The sequence below is a fragment of the Bos indicus x Bos taurus genome, chromosome 19 (genome assembly GCF_003369695.1).
Source record: "Bos indicus x Bos taurus breed Angus x Brahman F1 hybrid chromosome 19, Bos_hybrid_MaternalHap_v2.0, whole genome shotgun sequence".
Taxonomy (NCBI): domain Eukaryota; kingdom Metazoa; phylum Chordata; class Mammalia; order Artiodactyla; family Bovidae; genus Bos; species Bos indicus x Bos taurus.
Window position 1 is genome coordinate 23,167,416 of NC_040094.1, and position 19,034 is coordinate 23,186,449.

General features: G+C 41.6%; 1 protein-coding gene across 2 annotated transcripts in view; it reads left to right on the top strand.

The window, feature by feature from the left end:
• The first annotated feature begins 3 nt into the window (after positions 1-3).
• Positions 4-19,034, top strand: part of VPS53 (VPS53, GARP complex subunit) — a 124,544-nt gene continuing 105,513 nt past the window's right edge. The window contains exons 1-4 of one of the 2 annotated variants that reach the window (XM_027517369.1): positions 4-286; positions 2,185-2,265; positions 9,979-10,028; positions 11,885-11,951. In XM_027517369.1, coding sequence (XP_027373170.1) covers positions 200-286; positions 2,185-2,265; positions 9,979-10,028; positions 11,885-11,951 — 285 coding nt within the window. In that variant the 5' untranslated portion in view covers positions 4-199. Of the gene's footprint in view, positions 287-1,564; positions 1,829-2,184; positions 2,266-9,978; positions 10,029-11,884; positions 11,952-19,034 lie in introns of those variants that run through there. The other variant, XM_027517370.1, reaches the window with a different exon arrangement.

Sequence of the window (19,034 nt, forward strand, 5' to 3'; positions counted from 1 at the left end):
CGACCAGAGGTCAGTCCTCCGCTATCCCAGAGTGCCTCGGATTCCGGAAGTGCTCGGCTTCCCGGAAGTGCCCGATTGGCTGACAGAGCCCAGACTCGCCGGACCGCTGCAGCTGGAGCGTTTCTAGTCTCCGGCGTGAGTGGCCGCAGGAGGTGTGGCTCCGGGTCCGGGTGGCCGTCGGGAGGGAGCTGGCGGCAGGATGATGGAGGAGGAGGAACTGGAGTTCGTAGAAGAGCTGGAAGCCGTGCTGCAGCTCACGCCCGACGTGCAGCTCGCCATCGAGCAGGTGAGCGTTCCGCCCCCCCGAGGGGAGGAGAGTGCGGAGACTGGGGCAGCTCTGGGGGTGGGACGGCGAGGAAGCTGTCTTCGGAAGGAGACGTGGGAGCTAGGCGCCAAGGGCAAGGAAAGGTTTTGAGGGGAGGTGGTGGTGGGAATGGGTTTCTCAATGTAGAAAAGGGAGAGAGGTCTTCCTCGGCCTTGATTGACTTTGGAGGGTGAGGCGTTCTGGTGGGTTTGGGCAAAGGAGCTGTGCCTCCTGAAACGATGTACCTAGAAGAAGGGACCTCGTGGGTGGCAACCTCCGGTTTAGGGGTTGTGGGGCTGTTCTTTCATCAGGTTGGTGTCCCGATGTTCCCGGATTCTCCGTCGAGCCCCATGTGACTGACTCAGAATTCAGGGGAGGTGGGTAACCTCTGCTTTTGAAGCATATCGCAAAGCAGAGGGGAAACGGCTAAAAAAAAAAAAAGAGAGAGAGACCTCCTTTACCATTTTTAAATGGTTGAGAATTTCTGCTGGTTTTTAGGTTAAAGAATATTCCCCAGGCAACTAAGCCTCTGCGCCAAAACTTCTGAACCCATGCGCAGCAGCTACTGAAACCCAGTACCTGGAGCCCATGTTCTGCAAGAAGAGAACCCACTGCAATGAAAAGCCCTCACACTGCCACGAAGAATAGCCCCCGCTCACCACAACTGGAGAAAGCCCATGCATAGCAACAACGACCAAAAATAAATCTTAAAAAAAAAAAAAAGGCAATTTAGACCCTTGTACAGGTTATTGTTCCCAATAAAAGGAGAAAAATCTCTCTTAAAGGAGTTGGTGTAGCGGATTTAAGAAAAGGAGGGGTGTGCCATACTTAATTTAATGATCATGGGAAGTTTTTTAAAGTAAAACATTACTACTTCTGTTACTAACAGTTAATATTTATTGAGCATTAATACTATGGGTGGTAATTTGTTTGTGTTGTCCCACTTACCTCTTGGATATGTGTTTTTCTTGGAGTGGTTGGATTACTCGCACAAAACACATTTGACACATCCTGGGAATGCCAGGGCAAAGGTTTGGGTGTTCCAGCCACACTGCTCCCCACCCACCTCCATCAGCCAGAAAGAGAAATACATTTCATTTGCTTTGGACCTACTGGCCTCCAGTAGAAGAAATGAATAATGCAGCCAGTTGTTTGATGAGGGTTTTAGACGCCCCCCCCCCCCGCCCCTTTTTCTTAGTAAGATTGAATTCTAGCATAGATTTGTCCAATAAGCAGACATTTAAAAAAAAAAATTCACTTCCTAGAATAACTGTCTTGAGCTGGTGAAATCCAGTGCCCAGGGGATTACTTGACTGTTTTTATAATCCACCGTGTTACATGTTCTTCAAATTGCAGTGTTTTAAGGGAGTTATCTGTATTTCTCTGAAGGCAGAGGTATTCTTTCTCCTATAAAAGAGATGGATAGTTCCTGAATGCCAGCGCTCCATTTCCTAACACTGTCCGAAGAATAAAAATCGCTTCGGTGCATAGTGAATTCTACTGCTGAGACATCGTTGAGACATGGTACATTAGTCCATTATCAAGAGTCCCTTAATACAACCGTGTCATCAACTGGCTTAATCTGCTAGTGTATAATGCTCGCTTATTTTACCTTGTCCTTGGGATTTCGTGGCTGTCTGAATACTTCTTACTATTGCACGTTCTGTTAGTTTTCCCAAGATGTTAAAATTACAAATGTTGGTAAAAATTATAGATATACTTTACCACATATTTTACTGTGCATTGGTTGTTGGCCTTGTAAAATGAAAAAAAGATATGGTCTTTGCTTTCAAAGAACTTACCAACCAATTGGAAGGAAAGAATACATAAAGCAGGACAGGAGGATGGTGGTGATTTTTTAATTCTCTCTCTTCATGTAGGTATTTCCAAGCCAGGATCCTCTAGATAGAGCAGATTTCAATGCTGTGGAGTATATCAACACCCTGTTCCCAACAGAGCAAGTAAGTGCTGCATTTCCTTCTTGCAATGGCTTCTGGAACATTCTGAGTATTAATGATTAGTTTGTTACACTGCATAACCTAAGGGACCTTGATAAACAAATAAGAGTTAAATTCAAGTCAGATTCCCTCGTAACCAGTTTTGGGAGGCGGTTAGATAATACCAAATACTGTTGTTGTGTCAGAGTAGAATTCTCCATGTAGTGAGCATATTAGAAATTGTACCCTTAGGTTGAAAGAGTCCATCTTGTTCCCTGCTCCCCCAGATTTTCTGTAGTAAATGGGGAAGTGGAAAGGATTTTTCAAATGTAATAGGGGAAAATGGGAGTGAGGTGTGCAGGATAAGCTTGGAGTTAGAAAGCTACTTTTATTCCTGTTTCAAGATGTAATTTCAGAACTTTGATTTCCAGCCCACCAGACTGTGGTTGGGTGTTGGCACCTGTACCCTGTGTTGTGAGGAGGAAGAGTCTTACTTATAAGTTGGAGTGGTGAGTAGGATAGGAGTAGTGAGTTAAGGTGAACTCAGTTTTGAACATATTTGGGCCATCCAGGTAGAAATACATAGTTGGATATTTGAGTCTGGAGCTCATAATCCCCGTAACTGTTAGTATTTTGGCATGGATCTTTCCGAAGTTTTTCTGATGAACATGCTAATTTTTAAAATAAAGTAGGAAAAAATGGTATCATACTGTGTGATTGTCCTTTTTGAGATTTCAAAAGCAACCTTTAGAGCTCTTTTTCAGGGGTTTGCTGTAGGGGGAAGCTGTGCTATGTGGCTTGTGGGATCTTAATTCCTTGGGCCCCAGCAGTGAAAGTACCAAGTTCCAACCACTGAACCATCAGGGAATTCCCTGCTGCTGCTGCTGCTGCTACTGCTAAGTCGCTTCAGTCATGTCTGACTCTGGGCGACCCCATAGACAGCAGCCCACCAGGCTTCCCCCGTCCCTGGGATTCTCCAGGCAAGAACACTGGAGTGGGTTGCCATTTCCTTCTCCAACGCATGAAAGTGAAAAGTGAAAGGGAAGTCACTCAGTCGTGTCTGACTCTTCACAACCCCATGGACTGCAGCCCACCAGGCCTACAGTTCATCATTTTCTAATGAAAGAGGAATTCTAGGAATTAGCTGGAGATGGAAATTTGGAATTGAGTAGGTATAAAGATAGCAGTTTAAGCTACAGAAATATTTCATTTACCCCAACCTATCAAGACAGCTGACTCGCCAAAGCAAATTGTTAGATTTGAAAATCATGTATATAGGGAAACATTAGGTTCTTCCCTCTTCTTGATAAGTGTTTGTGGGTTTTTGTTTTTAAACCACTGAAGGTAGCATAAGACATTAGTTGTTCCACAGATTCAGTTATATGTCCTAATTGTATCCCCCACATCCACGACAATGTATTGTAAAGTTTCTTTAAAATTCAGAAAATTTATGACACAGGGGTACCTTTACTTCCCCAACCCCAGATTTTCACCATTTTCCAACCCAGATTCCCATGGACATTAATTAAAAGATAATAGAAAGTAACAGCATGATTTATCATTTCTTTCAACTATTGCTAGATCTTGGGCAAAACCCATCTATATATCTCATGGACATGCAGTAAATACTTGTGAATTATGAGTTTAGACTAGTTAAAGTAGATGTCAATATATCAAGAATAAATTTAGTGACACTCTAAGGAAGAGGGTGTGTATATGTTTGTCTTGAATGGCAGCTGCTCATGGGTCTGAAGTTACCTCAAGGCAGGAGGGTGGACTAGAACAGATCCTGGATGTTTCTAACTCACCAGGTCCAGGTGGGAAGAGCTCAGGTTTCTGTATTTAACAGGGCTCCCTGGGTAGGTTCTGACACATAGCCACGTTTGGTAATGATCTAGAAAATCTTTCTAGTCTCCTAGTAGGAAACTGAAGATGATCATTTCTCATGTTTCCATTAGATGTTTGATGAGGGGAATCTGGATAACATTTATTAAAGACTAATATAATTAGGGGGCTTCCCTTGTGGATCGCCTGCAATGTTGAAGACCTGGGTTCAGTCCCTGGGTTGGGAAGATCCCCTGGAAAAAGGAACGGCTACCCACTCCAGTATTATGGCCTAGAGAATTCCACAGACTGTATAGTCTATGGGGTCACAAAGAGTCGGACACAACCGAGCGACTTTCCTTCCCTCACTATATACTTAGGAACTTTGAGAAAAAGAGTCATAGGGAGCTGTGGCTTTTTAAAAATTATTAATTTTTTGGCTGTGCTGCATCTTTGTTGCTATGAAGGCTTTTCTCTAGTTGCGGAGAGTGGGGGCCACTCTTCAGTTGCGGTGAGCAGGCTTCTCAACGCGGTGGCTTCTCTTTGTTGTGGGGCACAGGCTCTAGGAAGCACAGGCTGCCGTGTCTGCAGTGTGCACTCAATAGCTGTGGCACCAGGCTCTAGAGCGAGGCTCGAAAGTTGTGGCGCGTGCGCTTAGTGGCTCTGCTGCATGTGGGATCTTCCTGGATCAGGGATCGAACCTGTGTCTCCTGCATTGGCAGGCAGATTCCCAAGCCACTAGGGAAGCCCCATAGGGAGCTGTTGTTAAATAATTTCTAATGGTTCCCCACATGCTCTGCATCTGTGTCATTAAGTGAGAAAAAATAAGATGCCAAATGGCTTATCATCCTGGTTTCATTTTTTTTTAAAGCCCTTCTATTTACATAGAAGAAACAGTAGAGGGCAGGGGACCAAAATGCTAATGGTGATTGTACTCAGTTGGGGGTACAGGCGGATATTATGTATTTTCTGTAATTAACAAGAATTGCCTTTAGAATCAGGAAATACTTTTCAATAATTTAAACATTTTTAAATGATACATTAAATTAAATTAAATTAAATTAAATTAAATTAAAGCATCACTACGAACAAAGCTAGTGGAGGTGATGGAATTCCAGTGGAGCTATTTCAAATCCTGAAAGATGATGCTGTGAAAGTGCTGCACTCAATATGCCAGCACATTTGGAAAACTCAGCAGTGGCCACAGGACTGGAAAAGGTCAGTTTTCATTCCAATCCTAAAGAAAGGCAATGCCAAAGAATACTCAAACTACCACACAATTGCACTCATCTCACATGCTAGTAAAGTAATGCTCAAAATTCTCTAAGCCAGGCTTCAGCAATACGTGAACCATGAACTTCCAGATGTTCAAGCTGGTTTTAGAAAAGGCAGAGGAACCAGAGATCAAATTGCCAACATCCACTGGATCATCAAAAAAGCAAGAGAGTTCCAGACAAACATCTATTTCTGCTTTATTGACTATGCCAAAGCCTTTGACTGTGTGGATCACAATAAACTGTGGAAAATTCTTCAAGAGATGGGAATACCAGACCACCTGACCTGCCTCTTGAGAAACCTATATGCAGGTCAGGAAGCAACATTTAGAACTGGACATGGAAAAACAGACTGGTTCCAAATAGGAAAAGGAGTACGTCAAGGCTGTATATTGTCACCCTGCTTATTTAACTTATATGCAAAGTACATCATGAGAAACACTGGGCTGGAAGAAGCCCAAGCTGGAATCAAGATTGCCGGGAGAAATATCAATAACCTCAGATATGCAGATGACACCACCCTTATGGCAGAAAGTGAAGAGGAACTAAAAAGCCTCTTGATGAAGGTGAAAGAGGAGAGTGAAAAAGTTGGCTTAAAGCTCAACATTCAGAAAACGAAGATCATGGCATCTGGTCCCATCACTTCATGGGAAGTAGACGGGGAAACAGTGGAAACAGTGTCAGACTGTATTTTTGGGGGCTCCAAAATCACTGCAGATGGTGACTGCAGCCATGCAAATAAGACGCTTACTCCTTAGAAGGAAAGTTATGACCAACCTAGACAGCATATTCAAAAGCAGAGACATTACTTTGCCAACAAAGGTCTGTCTAGTCAAGGCTATGGTTTTTCCGGTAGTCCTGTATGGGCGTGAGAGTTGGACTGTGAAGAAAGCTGAGCGCCAAAGAATTGATGCTTTTGACCTGTGGTGTTGGAGAAGACTCTTGAGAGTCCCTTGGACTGCAAGGAGATCCAACCAGTCCATTCTGAAGGAGATCAGCCCTGGGATTTCTTTGGAAGGAATGATGCTAAAACTGAAACTCCAATACTTTGGCCACCTCATGCGAAGAGTTGACTCATTGGAAAAGACCCTGATGCTGGAAGGGATTGGGGGCAGGAGGAGAAGGGGACGACAGAGGATGAGATGGCTGGATGGCATCACCGACTTGATGGACATGAGTTTGAGTAAATTCCGGGAGTTGGTGATGGACAGGGAAGCCTGGCGTGCTGCGATTCATGGGGTCGCAAAGAGTCGGACACGACTGAGCGACTGAACTGAACTGATGTGGAAAGACCTCCTAGTTAAATCGTTATATGAAAAAAGCATGGTGCAGGACAGTGTGCCTTAGATACAGAAGAGCTGGTAGGTTACTATATGCTTTTAATACCTAGATCATTTCTGAGAAGGTGCAACAAAAACTCACTCAGAGGCATTGCTTCTGAGGAGGAGAATGGGAGGCAGGTAGAGGTAGAGGAAGCCTTACTTTTCACTATTTACCTTCTTTACCTTCTGCTGTTTGAATTCTGTGTTATGTACGTGTTTTACCAACTTTAAATAGGTTACAATTTTAAATCTTTGATATAATTTCCCATTTTTAGAAAAGGTGCAAGAATAGTACAGAGAATTCATGGCTCCCCTTCTCACAGAGTCCCCAAATGTTAATATTTTAAATGCCCCCCAATTTTTTTTTCCCCTAAAGGAATGAGTTCCAGCGGAGATTAGCAAGGCAGGAACTGTTTTGCCCGTTTTGCCTCTGAGGAAACAGAAACTCAGTGAGGGTAAACAGCTTGCTTGTATCCTTTCAGCAGGTTGGCAGGGGCAGAGTCATGCCAGCTCCTCCAGCGACTGAGCTCCTGTTACCACAGTGATGATTTATCCCCAGTCCGGTTTTGAAATAACAGATGGCAGTGGATTCTTCGATTAAAATAACTTCTTTTTGAACAGACTCTATGATTTCAGTACCTTAAGACCATGAAATTTTTGCACCTGGTCTTGTGTCTCTGTATATGTTCTGGTGTCTCCTAGTTTATAGTCTGTGGGAACTTGAATAGAATTTGTATCCTACTATTGTGTGAAAATGGTATAAATCTTAATTATGTTGAATTGGTTCATAGTGCTTTTCAGGTCTGCTATATACTTCTGCTTCTCTGTATATCCATTCTGTTAATTTTTGAGAGTTTGATCTTGAAACTCCAACTAAAAATCTTAATTTATCTACTTAAAAAATAATTGTAATATATAGTAGAACTGTATGTAACTTTGTTCTGTATTTTCCAAATCTCCTGTAAATGTTGTTATCATATTTTCATAATTAAAAAAAAAAAGTGAGACCTGGCAAAAATGAAAAAAAGCTTTCTGTTCATTGCAGTCCATAATCCCATTGCATATATTTATTGAACATTTTTATTCTGAAGGATATGACAAAAAATAAAAGAATTCTATCAAAATATTAAAAGAATAAAATAACTTCTCTTTTCTGAGATTTATCTTTACCTCAGTCTCTTCTTGGATTTCTGAAAGTTCTGAGTCACCCTTGGCCTTGTCAGAACAGTAGACCAGATATGAATATCCCTATCTGATACCTCAAACACATGTGACTTGGTTTTTCTCTCTCTCTTTTCCCAAAGAAAATACTTAATGCATAATAGTAATATATTCATTTTATCATTTTTTCAAAGTTTGTTCTTTGATTGAGGTAACTGGTGTATAACACTATGTGCATGTCGCGTCTGCAGCATTGTATTCCTACTTCCCTGTCGCCTTCAGCATGCTCACCACCACAGGTTTGGTTCCTGTCCCCAGACTGTTGGTCCCTTTTACCTATTTTGCTGCCCTTCCCTCTCTGGGAACCACCACTCTGTTCTCTGTATCTGCCTGTTTGTTTTCGTTTGCCTTGTTTGTTTATTTTTATTTTTGTTGTTGTTGTTATTTGTTTCTCGTATTTCACACATGAGTGAAATCATACGGTATTTGTGTTTCTCTGTCTGACTTGCTTCACTTAGGATAATACTATCAAGGTCCATCCATCTTGTGGTAAATGGCAAGATTTCATCTTGTTTTATGTGACCTGGTTCTCTTGCTAGACCTGCACCTGTCGGCTCCTGCTTCTTCCCACCAGCACAGGTTGCCAGGGGCGATTTATAAGCACAATTCCTGCATCACCCCCAGTTCCTTCTGAGGTAAAATATCTTTCGGAGGAGAGAGAAAGAGGACTTACAAAGTTGTATTCGGAAACTTCAGTTAAAATGGTGCTATGAAATTGTACCGCCTCTGCTTCGCTAGGGGGCACCCTTTCTTTATGTTTTCAGCTCACTAAATTGATTCTTGTCCATTTGTTTTTACTGTCATTGTCTTAGACATAGAAATAGCTTTATTATAATTGCAGTGCATTGTCAGTATACAGCAATTAGAAAATACCCATAGGCAAAAAGAAGAAAAACTTCAAACTCCTCTTTTTCATAAATTACAGCTACTGCAAGTGATTTCATAGGCTATAGTTATAGGAGAGGGAACCGGCATCCCACTCCAGTGCTCTTGCCTGGAGTGATCCCAGGGACGGGGGAGCCTGGTGGGCTGCCGTCTATGGGGTCGCACAGAGTCGGACACGACTGAAGCGACACAGCAGCAGCAGCAGCAGCAGAGAGTTACTAGTACAGAGTCCAACTACTAGTATTTATTTTTCCAGACTTTTTTCTAATATATTAGAAAAAAGGAAAAAAAATATTTATTTATTGACATAGAACATAATGTGGAGGAATACACAGATTCTGAGTGTACAACTTGATGAATTTTCACCAAATGCACAAAGTCAGATAACCACCACCCAGACCAAGAAACAAAACATGAGTAAAATCTCTTCTCATAACTCCTCCTTGTCCCTCCCTGTCACTGCCGCCCCCACAGTTAAGTCCTGGCTTCTAGTGCAGGAGAACAGTTTCGCTCACTTCTTCTGAGCTACATGATGAAATACAGGATACGCTCTTGTGTTTGGTGTGTGGATGTGTGCTCGCACAGCATTATGTTAGTAGGATTGATCCACGTTGTGTGTTATAATCTACATTCATTCATTGTTGTGGTCCTAAGGATTTTGGTAAATGAATTTGTCATGTTCCTTTATAGCAGGGATCAGCAAATTTCCTATAAAGGGCTAGATAGTAATTTTAGGCTTTGTGGATTATTCAGTCTCAGTTGCAGCTACTACTCAGCTCTGTCTTTGCAACTCAAAGGCAGCTGTAGATAATATGTAAACGAACGGACATGGCTGTTTTCCAATAAATTTTATTAACAAAAAATAGATTCCAGGATGGGTTTTGCAGTTGTTGTCAACTATTGCTGTACTTCCCCGTCTACCCCCGCCACACTGCACAATTTGGGATCTCTTAATTCCCCGACCAGGGATTGAACGTGGACCCTCGGCAGTGGAAGTTCTGAATCCTGACTGCTGGACCACCAGGGAATTCGCTATGCTTTTTTTTCTTTTAAGTGAAAATTGTATTGTACTGTATGATTCGTTTCTTTGAGATGTCATAAATAGCCATTATATATAAAAAAGTAACCATTTAAATACTTCATCATTTCTTTGTGAAAGAGGAGTTCCAGGAAGTGAAATAATAGCTGGCACTTTGCCTTCTCTGTTGTAGTCTCTGGCAAACATTGATGAAGTCGTGAACAAGATTAGACTGAAAATAAGGTACGTAACATCAGGTGATTATTTTTTGTTCCACTTTATTTATTAATGGGCCTGCTGGGGCTTTGTTGCTGCTCGGGCTCTTCTTCAGTTGTGGCAGGTGGGGGCTACTCTCTGGTTGTGGTGTGCAGGCTTCTCATTGCAGGGACTTGTTGCGGAGCCTGAGCTCTAGGGCCTTCGGGCTTCAGTAGGTGTAGTACATGGGCTCAGTGGTTGCGGCTCCCGGGCTCTGGAGCACCGGCTCAGTAGTTGTAGCACACAGGCTTAGTTGCTCCTCGGCATGTGGGATCTTCCCAGTTCAGGGACTGAACCCACGTCTCCTGCATTAGCAGGAAAATTCTTTACCACTGAGCCACCAGGGAAGCCCAACATCATGTGATTGTTAATAATGAATGAAAATATGCTCTTCATTTAGTACTGATCACCCTTATGTGTGAGAACACTGAAATCTCAGGTTCTCTGTAAGATGGTAATTTTTAAAAGAATAGTTCTTTTATCTGGGTTTCCATATGAGCCTTGTGGCAGAGAACTCATTTCTTTGATCAGTCTTCAATTATTTATTTAAAAAAAAAAGGAATCTGTAACAGGCCATTTAGAACAGTTGATTATAAAAGGAGGCAAAAACATTTCTGCTATATTTTTAATGGCTTTATTTCTCTAGCTGATGTACCCTTTTTTTATATTCCCAAGGCTTAGAAATGAAGATGGACTTATATTTTTATCTATTAGCCACTTATCGGCTAACAGCATGGTCAGATATGCTGGTTGGTGTGAGTGGTGGCTGATTATTACACATTGTGATTAATCCAGGATGTCTACGGTGGTCAGCAAATGTCCTTCCTGCCATAGTCTTATTCTGGTTTATCCATGTCTGAATTTCCAGTTTTGACACGTGGTAGATACTCGAAGTTTGTTCTTTGTAATTATTATTGTAATGGTTGATGTCATAACTTTAAATAGTTTTTGTTGTTTAACTTTTGATGAGGAGAAACCTTCAGTTTGAATCCAAGCGATGATTTTTTTTTTTCCCAGACAACCTTTGGGTTTTCAGGTAAAGACCTCTGCCATTAATATTTTGTTCAGTTGAGTACCTTAAAAAGTGCAAAGAAGCCTGTTTACTGTTTGGGCTGACTTTAACTCCAACAGTTCTAGAAGAGACCACTAAGTTGTCCAGGGTTTGCACAGAAAATGAAAATTCCCCAGTGATCCAAAAATCACTTATGAGCCAGTTATTTTCAGCTTCTCCCACTGTACTTTTTTTTCCTAATGGCTTCTTCAAATGAAGGATGAAATTGACTGATATAAATTTCTCTGGTTGAAGTCCCATTAAGCGGCCTCTGTTCAGCTGTAGGAGAAAGAGGAGGTGGAGGCCACAGATCTGCCTCCTGTGGTCAAGGCCCAGGCAGCAAAGCACGGATTTCGTGTATCACCTTGCTGCTTATATCTTTTAAGGGTGTTACTGACAAAGGTTTTTGTGTGGGATAATTTGAATTCTCTGGCTTGTTCCCATAAAGTTTTAGCAACTTTGTCATTTCTGGTTTACCCCATGAAAAGTATTACAAGTTATATTGGTCGTTTTGACCAGCTCTGAACATTAAATAAAAATAACCTTTAAGAAAAAAGAACAAAGATGACTCATCAGTCTGTGCTGGGCTTGGCTTCCTACACCACTGTTGCTGCCCCCTCGCTGGGGTCCAGGGCTTCGGTCTTCCTTGTATCATCCAGACTTCTTTGGTTTTTTTCTGAATAAGTAGCTGCAATCTGTAGAAACGGAGGAAAGGTTACTAGCATTTTTCTTTTGGTCAACCTAGAATCGAGATTATTTTAATGATTTGTGTCCTTTAACTCTTTTTTGCTAGGAGACTGGATGACAACATTCGAACTGTCGTAAGAGGTCAAACAAATGTGGGACAGGATGGCAGGCAAGTAAGTAACATATTCCTCCATGTTCGTTACATCCTCTGATTTCTTTAAGACCGCACAACCAACTGACCAGTATATTGATCTGCCTGCTTACAGAGCACTTTCTTACTAATCTGTCCCCTATATACAGCAGGAAGCTTGCACGACTCATCCCACTACTGGCAGAGATAGGCTGCCCAGAGCAGCCGTGAGCTGTCACTCAGCATCCCTTAGACCAGAAGCCGTACCTTGCAGCACAGCTCGCCCAGGGCCAGGCTGAAAGGCACACTGAAATGAGAAAACGGAGGTTTCCTTGTCTTTCTGCTGGGTGTCAGGTATCTCTGAGCCTCCATTCTGCTCTTTGACTTTCTGATTTATTTCTGGTCATGTTTTGTCTCCTGCTGTGATCTGTCCACACTGAAAGCCTCATGCTCTCCAAGCATGTCCCATGCTTTATGGACCTATACTTGGGTAAGTAAGTAAGTAAGTATGGGTAAGTGTCAGCCACTCAGTCGTGTCTGACTCTTTGTGACCCCATGGACTGTAGCCCACCAGGCTCTTCCGTCCGTGGAATTTTCCAGGCAAGAGTACTAGAGTGGGGTGCCATTCCTTTCTCCAGGGGCTCTTGCCAACCCAGGGATCAAACCCTGGTCTCCTGCACTGTAGGCAGATTCTTTACCTCCTGAGCCACCAGTGCTCATGTTCTTCTTTTTGCCTAAAAGGCACGTTCTCCTTTTTTTCTTCCAGCAGCTTCATTCTGAAATCTTACCCAGCTCAGATACTACTTCTTTTATGAAATTTTCTGTTCTGCTCAACTGATATACCAAAGGAATCAGAATATTAGAAATTCAAGTCCATAGGGGAGCTGAAACTCATCTGGTCATCTCTTCTCATTTCATAGATGAGAAAGTCGATCCCAGCAGCCATCAGTTAGAGGTAGAGTCTTTCTGCCCACAAACCCCCACAGGCCCTGGCCCCTGCTTTTCTGACTTACAGTGAGCACATCTTGTCCCTTTGGCTACTATGTAAGCTGCTTGAAACCAGAACAGTATCTTTCTCATCTTGGTGTTTCTCAGAATGCAAAGTCCACCTGCCATAACGTTTTATTCAACTGTATTAAATATTTGGTCTGTGGGAGATTATCTAGTATTTGTAAATTAATGAAAGCCCTCTACCAGAAAACGTCACTGGGACCAGTGTGTGTGTCCCTTTAAAGACGTTTAAAGCTTGACTGGTGCTTGACCAGTCCCGGCTGTCTACCATTTGAAATAATAACACTGCTGTTTAGCGTGTTTCCGCCTGTATTTAGAAAGGCTCACTAGAAACCCTGAAATACTTCAGAGATTCGCAGGTATTTACAGTGTTGAGAATGTGAAAATAAAGTGAATCATCCATCAGGACTTTTTACTGGGTGACACTGTGTAGATATTATACCTTTCAGTTATTTCTGTTCTAACCTGTGATGACAAACAGGCGGTCTTGGAAAGCAGGCCCTGAGGTAGGTGGCCTGGAGGAGAGTCGGCCCTCTCCACCTTCACTTATTAATAGGTTGCTGCAGCAAGGCAGGTCGTATTTCAGAGAGCAGCGCCACATTTTCAAGAATGTTTAGATAGCATTTCAATCTGTGATGGAATTTCGTGTTCGTCTCCTTAGAATCCAGACAGAAAGGAAGCCCAGGAGAAGTAATTGCTTTTCCTGTCATCCCCTCCATCTGTGTTTTCCAACAGTTTGTAATGCAAGCTGAAGGAGAGACTTTTTTTTTTTTTCCAGAGAGCTTTTGAGTCCTATCCTTGTCAACTCATAGGGGTGAAAAAGCCTTAGTGTCCAGCCCCACTAGCCAGTGGTTTGCTGAAGAGAGGCTCCATCTGACTGGCATAGACTCAGGAGAATTACAGATGTTCCAAAACATTGGACTTTATAGGTCAAGAGTCCTTGGTTCCCTCTTCACTGGAACAGAGGAAACTCTGCCCTCAGAAAACTTGTTTCCGAAGTTTCTAGGGAACACTCAGAAGGGGAGAGCAGAAACGTGGACAAAAGGAAGTTTTCCTTTCATCCATCTCCTCTTGATTGTGCGCACCCAGGACAGATATGCTTTGTCATCTGTGTAAATAAGAGGAAAGTGTTGACTTCACATTCATGGTGTCTTCAAAGATGTCTTTTGCAGAAAAGGTCCTTCTGGAAAGCAGTGTTTCTGACTCCAAAATTATTTGTGGAGAGGAAGCGATTTAGAAACTGAAGACACAGTGAGGCAGTTTCTTTGGTTTCCTGACGTTTCTGAAACGCCCACCTCCTGGTTAGCACTCTGCTGCGCATGTTGGAGAGCCTTTCATGTCGACCACCTCCTAGGTGGGCGGACTTGAAGTGGTCTAGTCCATGACCTTTTCTAATCAGAATGTGCTCTTACGAAGCTAATACAGCTCAGAATTCTCCCAGTTTTTATCTGTTGAAATCATCAGGCAAAAGCTTTAATTAAATACCCACATGTTTGAAACTTTGTGGATGAGATGAGTCAATACAGTAAGCACGTGAGCCGATACGCTTTGAAACTTAACTTCCACGGCTTCCCAAGCGTTGAAATGGACAGCTTGAACAGAGGTAGAAAGAGAGGTGACTAGAGGAGTGGGTTAGAAGAAGAAAAAGTTTGCATGTGAAATTTCAAGAGTGGCCAGACCTTGATCAGCTCCTAGTCAGCTCACTGAGAATCACCAAGAGAGGGTCAGTCCCAGGACTTCCTTCAGTCTCTTGTGTGGAGCTTGTCTATAATGTAACTATTGCACCAAAGCAAGACTAAGGTTTTGGAGGGGAGGAAAATTATTGCCATCTTCAGCTCTGCTCACTCAAACTTTGATTTGGAAGAAGCATATAAGATCATTGTAGAACCACCTCCCACTCAGTTCAGGAATCCTTTCTATGACATCTCTGACATTTCATTATCCTGCTTCTGCTTGGATACTTGCAGTGATGGGCAGCTCGCTATTTTGTTATTCCACAGGACCATTTGTTCCAGTTTTGTACAGCTTTAATTGGAAGAAACTTTTTTTTTAATTTATTTATGTGGCTGCTCCAGATCTTAGTTGCAGCACAAGAGATCTTCTGTCTTCATTGGGGCATGCAAGATCTTTAGTCGCAGCATGTGGGCTCTACTTCCTGACCATGGATCAAACCCAGGCCCCTTGCATTGGGAGCCTGGATTCTTAGCCACTGGGGTGTCCCCATCTCTTCTTGATTTCAGGAGACTTTTGCCTTCAGTTCTCTGCTGGGTTCAGAGAAGTTTTGATTTTGCTTTATTCTTTTTCTCATTGTTAATTTAAGAGCAACACTCTTTCCAGCTTTCTGCATCCTGGCAAAAACACAACTGACCAGTGGCTTTTAAAGTAGTTTAGTATCAGAAGTTCAGTAATAAGATTTCAGATTCCACACTGCAATCAGTCTTTAAGAATCTACCACTTTTCCTCAAAAAACTTAGATTTACCCTACAAAACCAGCAATATATCCAAAGAGAACACTTTGAAAAAGATAACATGTCCCTCAGTGTTCACGGTATTATTTACATAGCCAAGATATGGAAGCTACCTAAGATATTGATCCATAGATGAGTGGATAAAGAAGATGTGAAATACACACACACACACACACATACACACACACACACACACACACACACACACACACACACGGAATACTACTCAGCCATGAAAAAGAGAACAACAAATTTGCCATTTGCAACAACATGGGTAGACCCAGAGGATACTATATTTAGTGAAATAAGACAGAGAAAGACAAGTACTACATGTTATCACTTATATGTGGAGTCTAAAAAATAAATGAATATAACAAAACAGAAACATACCTACAGATATAGTGGTTACCGTATCTCCCCACAGATACAGTGGGGAAAGAGAAAGGGAAGGGAAAGAAATGTGTGCGTGCTAAGTCGCTTCAGTTGTGTCCGACTCTTTGCTACCGCATGGACTGTAGGCTGCCAGGTTCTTCTGTCCATGGGATTCTCCAGGCAAGAATACTGAAGTTGCCATGGTTTGCCATGGGTTGCCATGCCCTCTTCCAGGGGATCTTCCCAGGGTCAAAACAGGAATAAGGAATTAAGAAGAACAAACTAGTTTGTGTAAAACAAGTAAGCTATAAGGATAGTGTACAGCTCATGGAATATAACCAATATTTTGTGGAGTACAATCTATAAAATTTCTGAGTCAGTTATAGAGGCTTGAAATTAATATAATATTGTAAATCAGCTATACTTCAGTTTAAAAAAAGAATCTACAGCTTTTCAAGTTTTGCTGTAGTTTGAAAAACGATTATCCACTGAAAAGGATATTAAAATATTGCTTTCTTTTTTAACTGCCAATCTGTGTGAAGCCAGATTTTTATCATATTTTTCAATTAAAACAACACATCACAACAGATTCAATCCAGAAGCATATATGAGAGTCCAACTGGTGTCTGTTAAAATGTATACCAAAGATGTTTGCAGAGGTATGAAATAGTGCCACCCTCTCAAATTTGTTTGGAAGAAATACAGTTATTTTTCTTAAAAGCATGTTATTTATATTAACATGTAATGGGTTTAGTATTTTTTTAATGGATTAATAAATGTTTTTTAAATTTCTCAGTTTTAGTTTCCAGTATGGTATATATCCATAGCTGTAACCCACATAAACAAAATCTCTTTGGGATCCTCAGTAATATACTCGATAGGAGTATAAAGAGATCCTGAGATTTAAACATTTTTAGAAATGCTGTTAATAGTATTTCAGTGTTCAGTAAGTAGGAATGAGAGGCAGTTTGCTCTTGATTTTAGTGACAGTGAGTGTTCATATACTTGTTCATTCACTTATACAGAAAGTTAGTGCTTTCTCCATGGTGGGCTCTGTTCCAGGGCCTGGGGATAATACAGTGAACAAAACAAAGGTCCTTCTCTAGCGGTGATGCTGAATGTGTCCGTCTCTCGTTTCCAAATTTTGTGTGAAGGACATATCCTCATGACCTTGGTTCACTAACCCTGTTTGCCAGAAAAAGAGATGTTGAATTTTATTATATGCATTCCCTTCTTCTTCTTTTTAAATATTTATATGCTTATCTGGTTGTTCCCGGTTGTAGTTGTGGCACACAGCGTCTTTAGTTGCGGCGTGGGAACTCTGAGTTGTGCACGTGGGATCCAGTTCCCTAACCAGGGGTTGAACCCAAGCCCCCTTTGCATCTTCTTCAGATGTGAGCATATGGTTTTTCCATTTGGTGATTAGCTTAGTGTTGTTTTAAGTATTTAACCCTCCTTAAATACCTACTGGATCATGGTGTTTTGTCCTTTTTTGTTGAATTCTGGCATGATTATCTTGTATTCCCATTCCTGTTGAAAAACTTCATTCCTTTTTCACAACCGAATAATATTCCACCGCATATACATGTCACGTTTTGTTTACCCACTCGTGTGTCCCTGGCCCAGTGCCATAATGAGCACTGACATACAAATATCTGTTTGAGTCCCTGCTTTCATTTCCTTACAGTACATACCCAGGTGTGGAATGGCTGGATCACGTGGTCACTTTTTAATCATTTCAATATTTAATCTCTTTGGAAACATTTTTCCCATATTGTTCTGGACTTTAATAATATATGTTTCCTCTTGACAAGCATATGGTCCTGTTTTGTTTTCATTTAACACATATGGACAGTGTGCTTCAGATTAGTTATAGGCTTAAGTGTTTGTGTTCAGTACCTAACAATAATGTTGCTGCCCTCTTCAAAACAAAACTGCCAGGATGATGTCTTTTAGTTAGCATGTCCAGCAGTTGGACTATTTCCTTCCTGACCTTAGAAATACATCAAGTCCCACTTGTGTGCAACACGATTATTGAAAATGGTTTTAGGAAAATAGTATTGCCAAGAAGGAACACTGAAGCTTATTATTCTTCTGAGCCATCTCCATGTAAATTGGCACTCTTCAGGAGCCAAGAAAGAAGGTCAAGCATAGCTTTTGCCATCTGCTTGTTTCCATGTTAAGGGCAGTCACAGGTTTAAACTAGAGTCTCCACATCTAAGGAGGAAAATGTCATTCATCACAACCGTAGCTGCTCTGGCCAGGTTACTCTTACTTTTGACTGCTAGCTGTTAGTGATGGAAGGAAAATTCCATCCTTAGTCTGTTTACCCATTAGAAAAATCGTAGTATAACTGCTGACAGGGTGAAGATTTCTGGGTTTTAGATCCCTGACAGAAGTCATCCAGGTGTGTTTGAACAATGAATGGGAATTTGAAACTCTGTTACTTCATGTAAGAACTTGACCTCCTTTTTCCCTCTCCCCTCTTTCATCCATGGAAATACAGAATTTAGAGCAGCATGAATTTGGTTCTTTGGTGGTTCTGTCAACATTTCCATTCATAAATCCCTGTTTTCAGGAGTCTGTAACATAGCTATAAAATCGCCTTTGCTCTAGTTTGGACTCCGAGGTCTCTGGAAGGAGATTAGTTTTGCAAAACCAGAGGTAATGCCTTTTTAGTCTGTTTTGGTTTGGTGTTCTGTAGTTGTCTAAATCAAAGCTCTAAAATTCATACAGCATTGGATCACATGCCAGCATTTCTGGGTTTTGTTTCCATGTTATATTGTGGACCCTCTGAGCAGATGCCATGTTCACCTCTGTGTTATGTGACGCCTAGAATTTGCATGTTGGGCAATCTACATAAGTGTCACTCTCATAACAGCCCCTGATCAGAGGAGGGTGTTTGCTCTAGAGATATACTTACTGACAGGTAAATCTGATGGTCCAAATGCCATCTTTTATAAAACAGAAGAGGTAAACTGAGGGAGTCTTTATTCCATCTCTGATCTAGTTAGTGACCCTTGTCTTCTTGTCACACTTGTCGCTTCTGAATTTTCTTGTTCTTAGTCACGTGACAGCAGTAGGGATAGATAGCCAACTGTTATTCACATGATAATATCACTTATGCTAGGCCAGGTGCTACACTTTCTTTTTCATTGAATACTTGGAGATACTGATATTTGGAGATTTGGGTTTCTCAGTTAGCATCTTGTGGTCCAGTTTGAGTACACTTGTCAACCCTGTGGTTATTCAGATCTCTAGAAGGAAGACTGGAG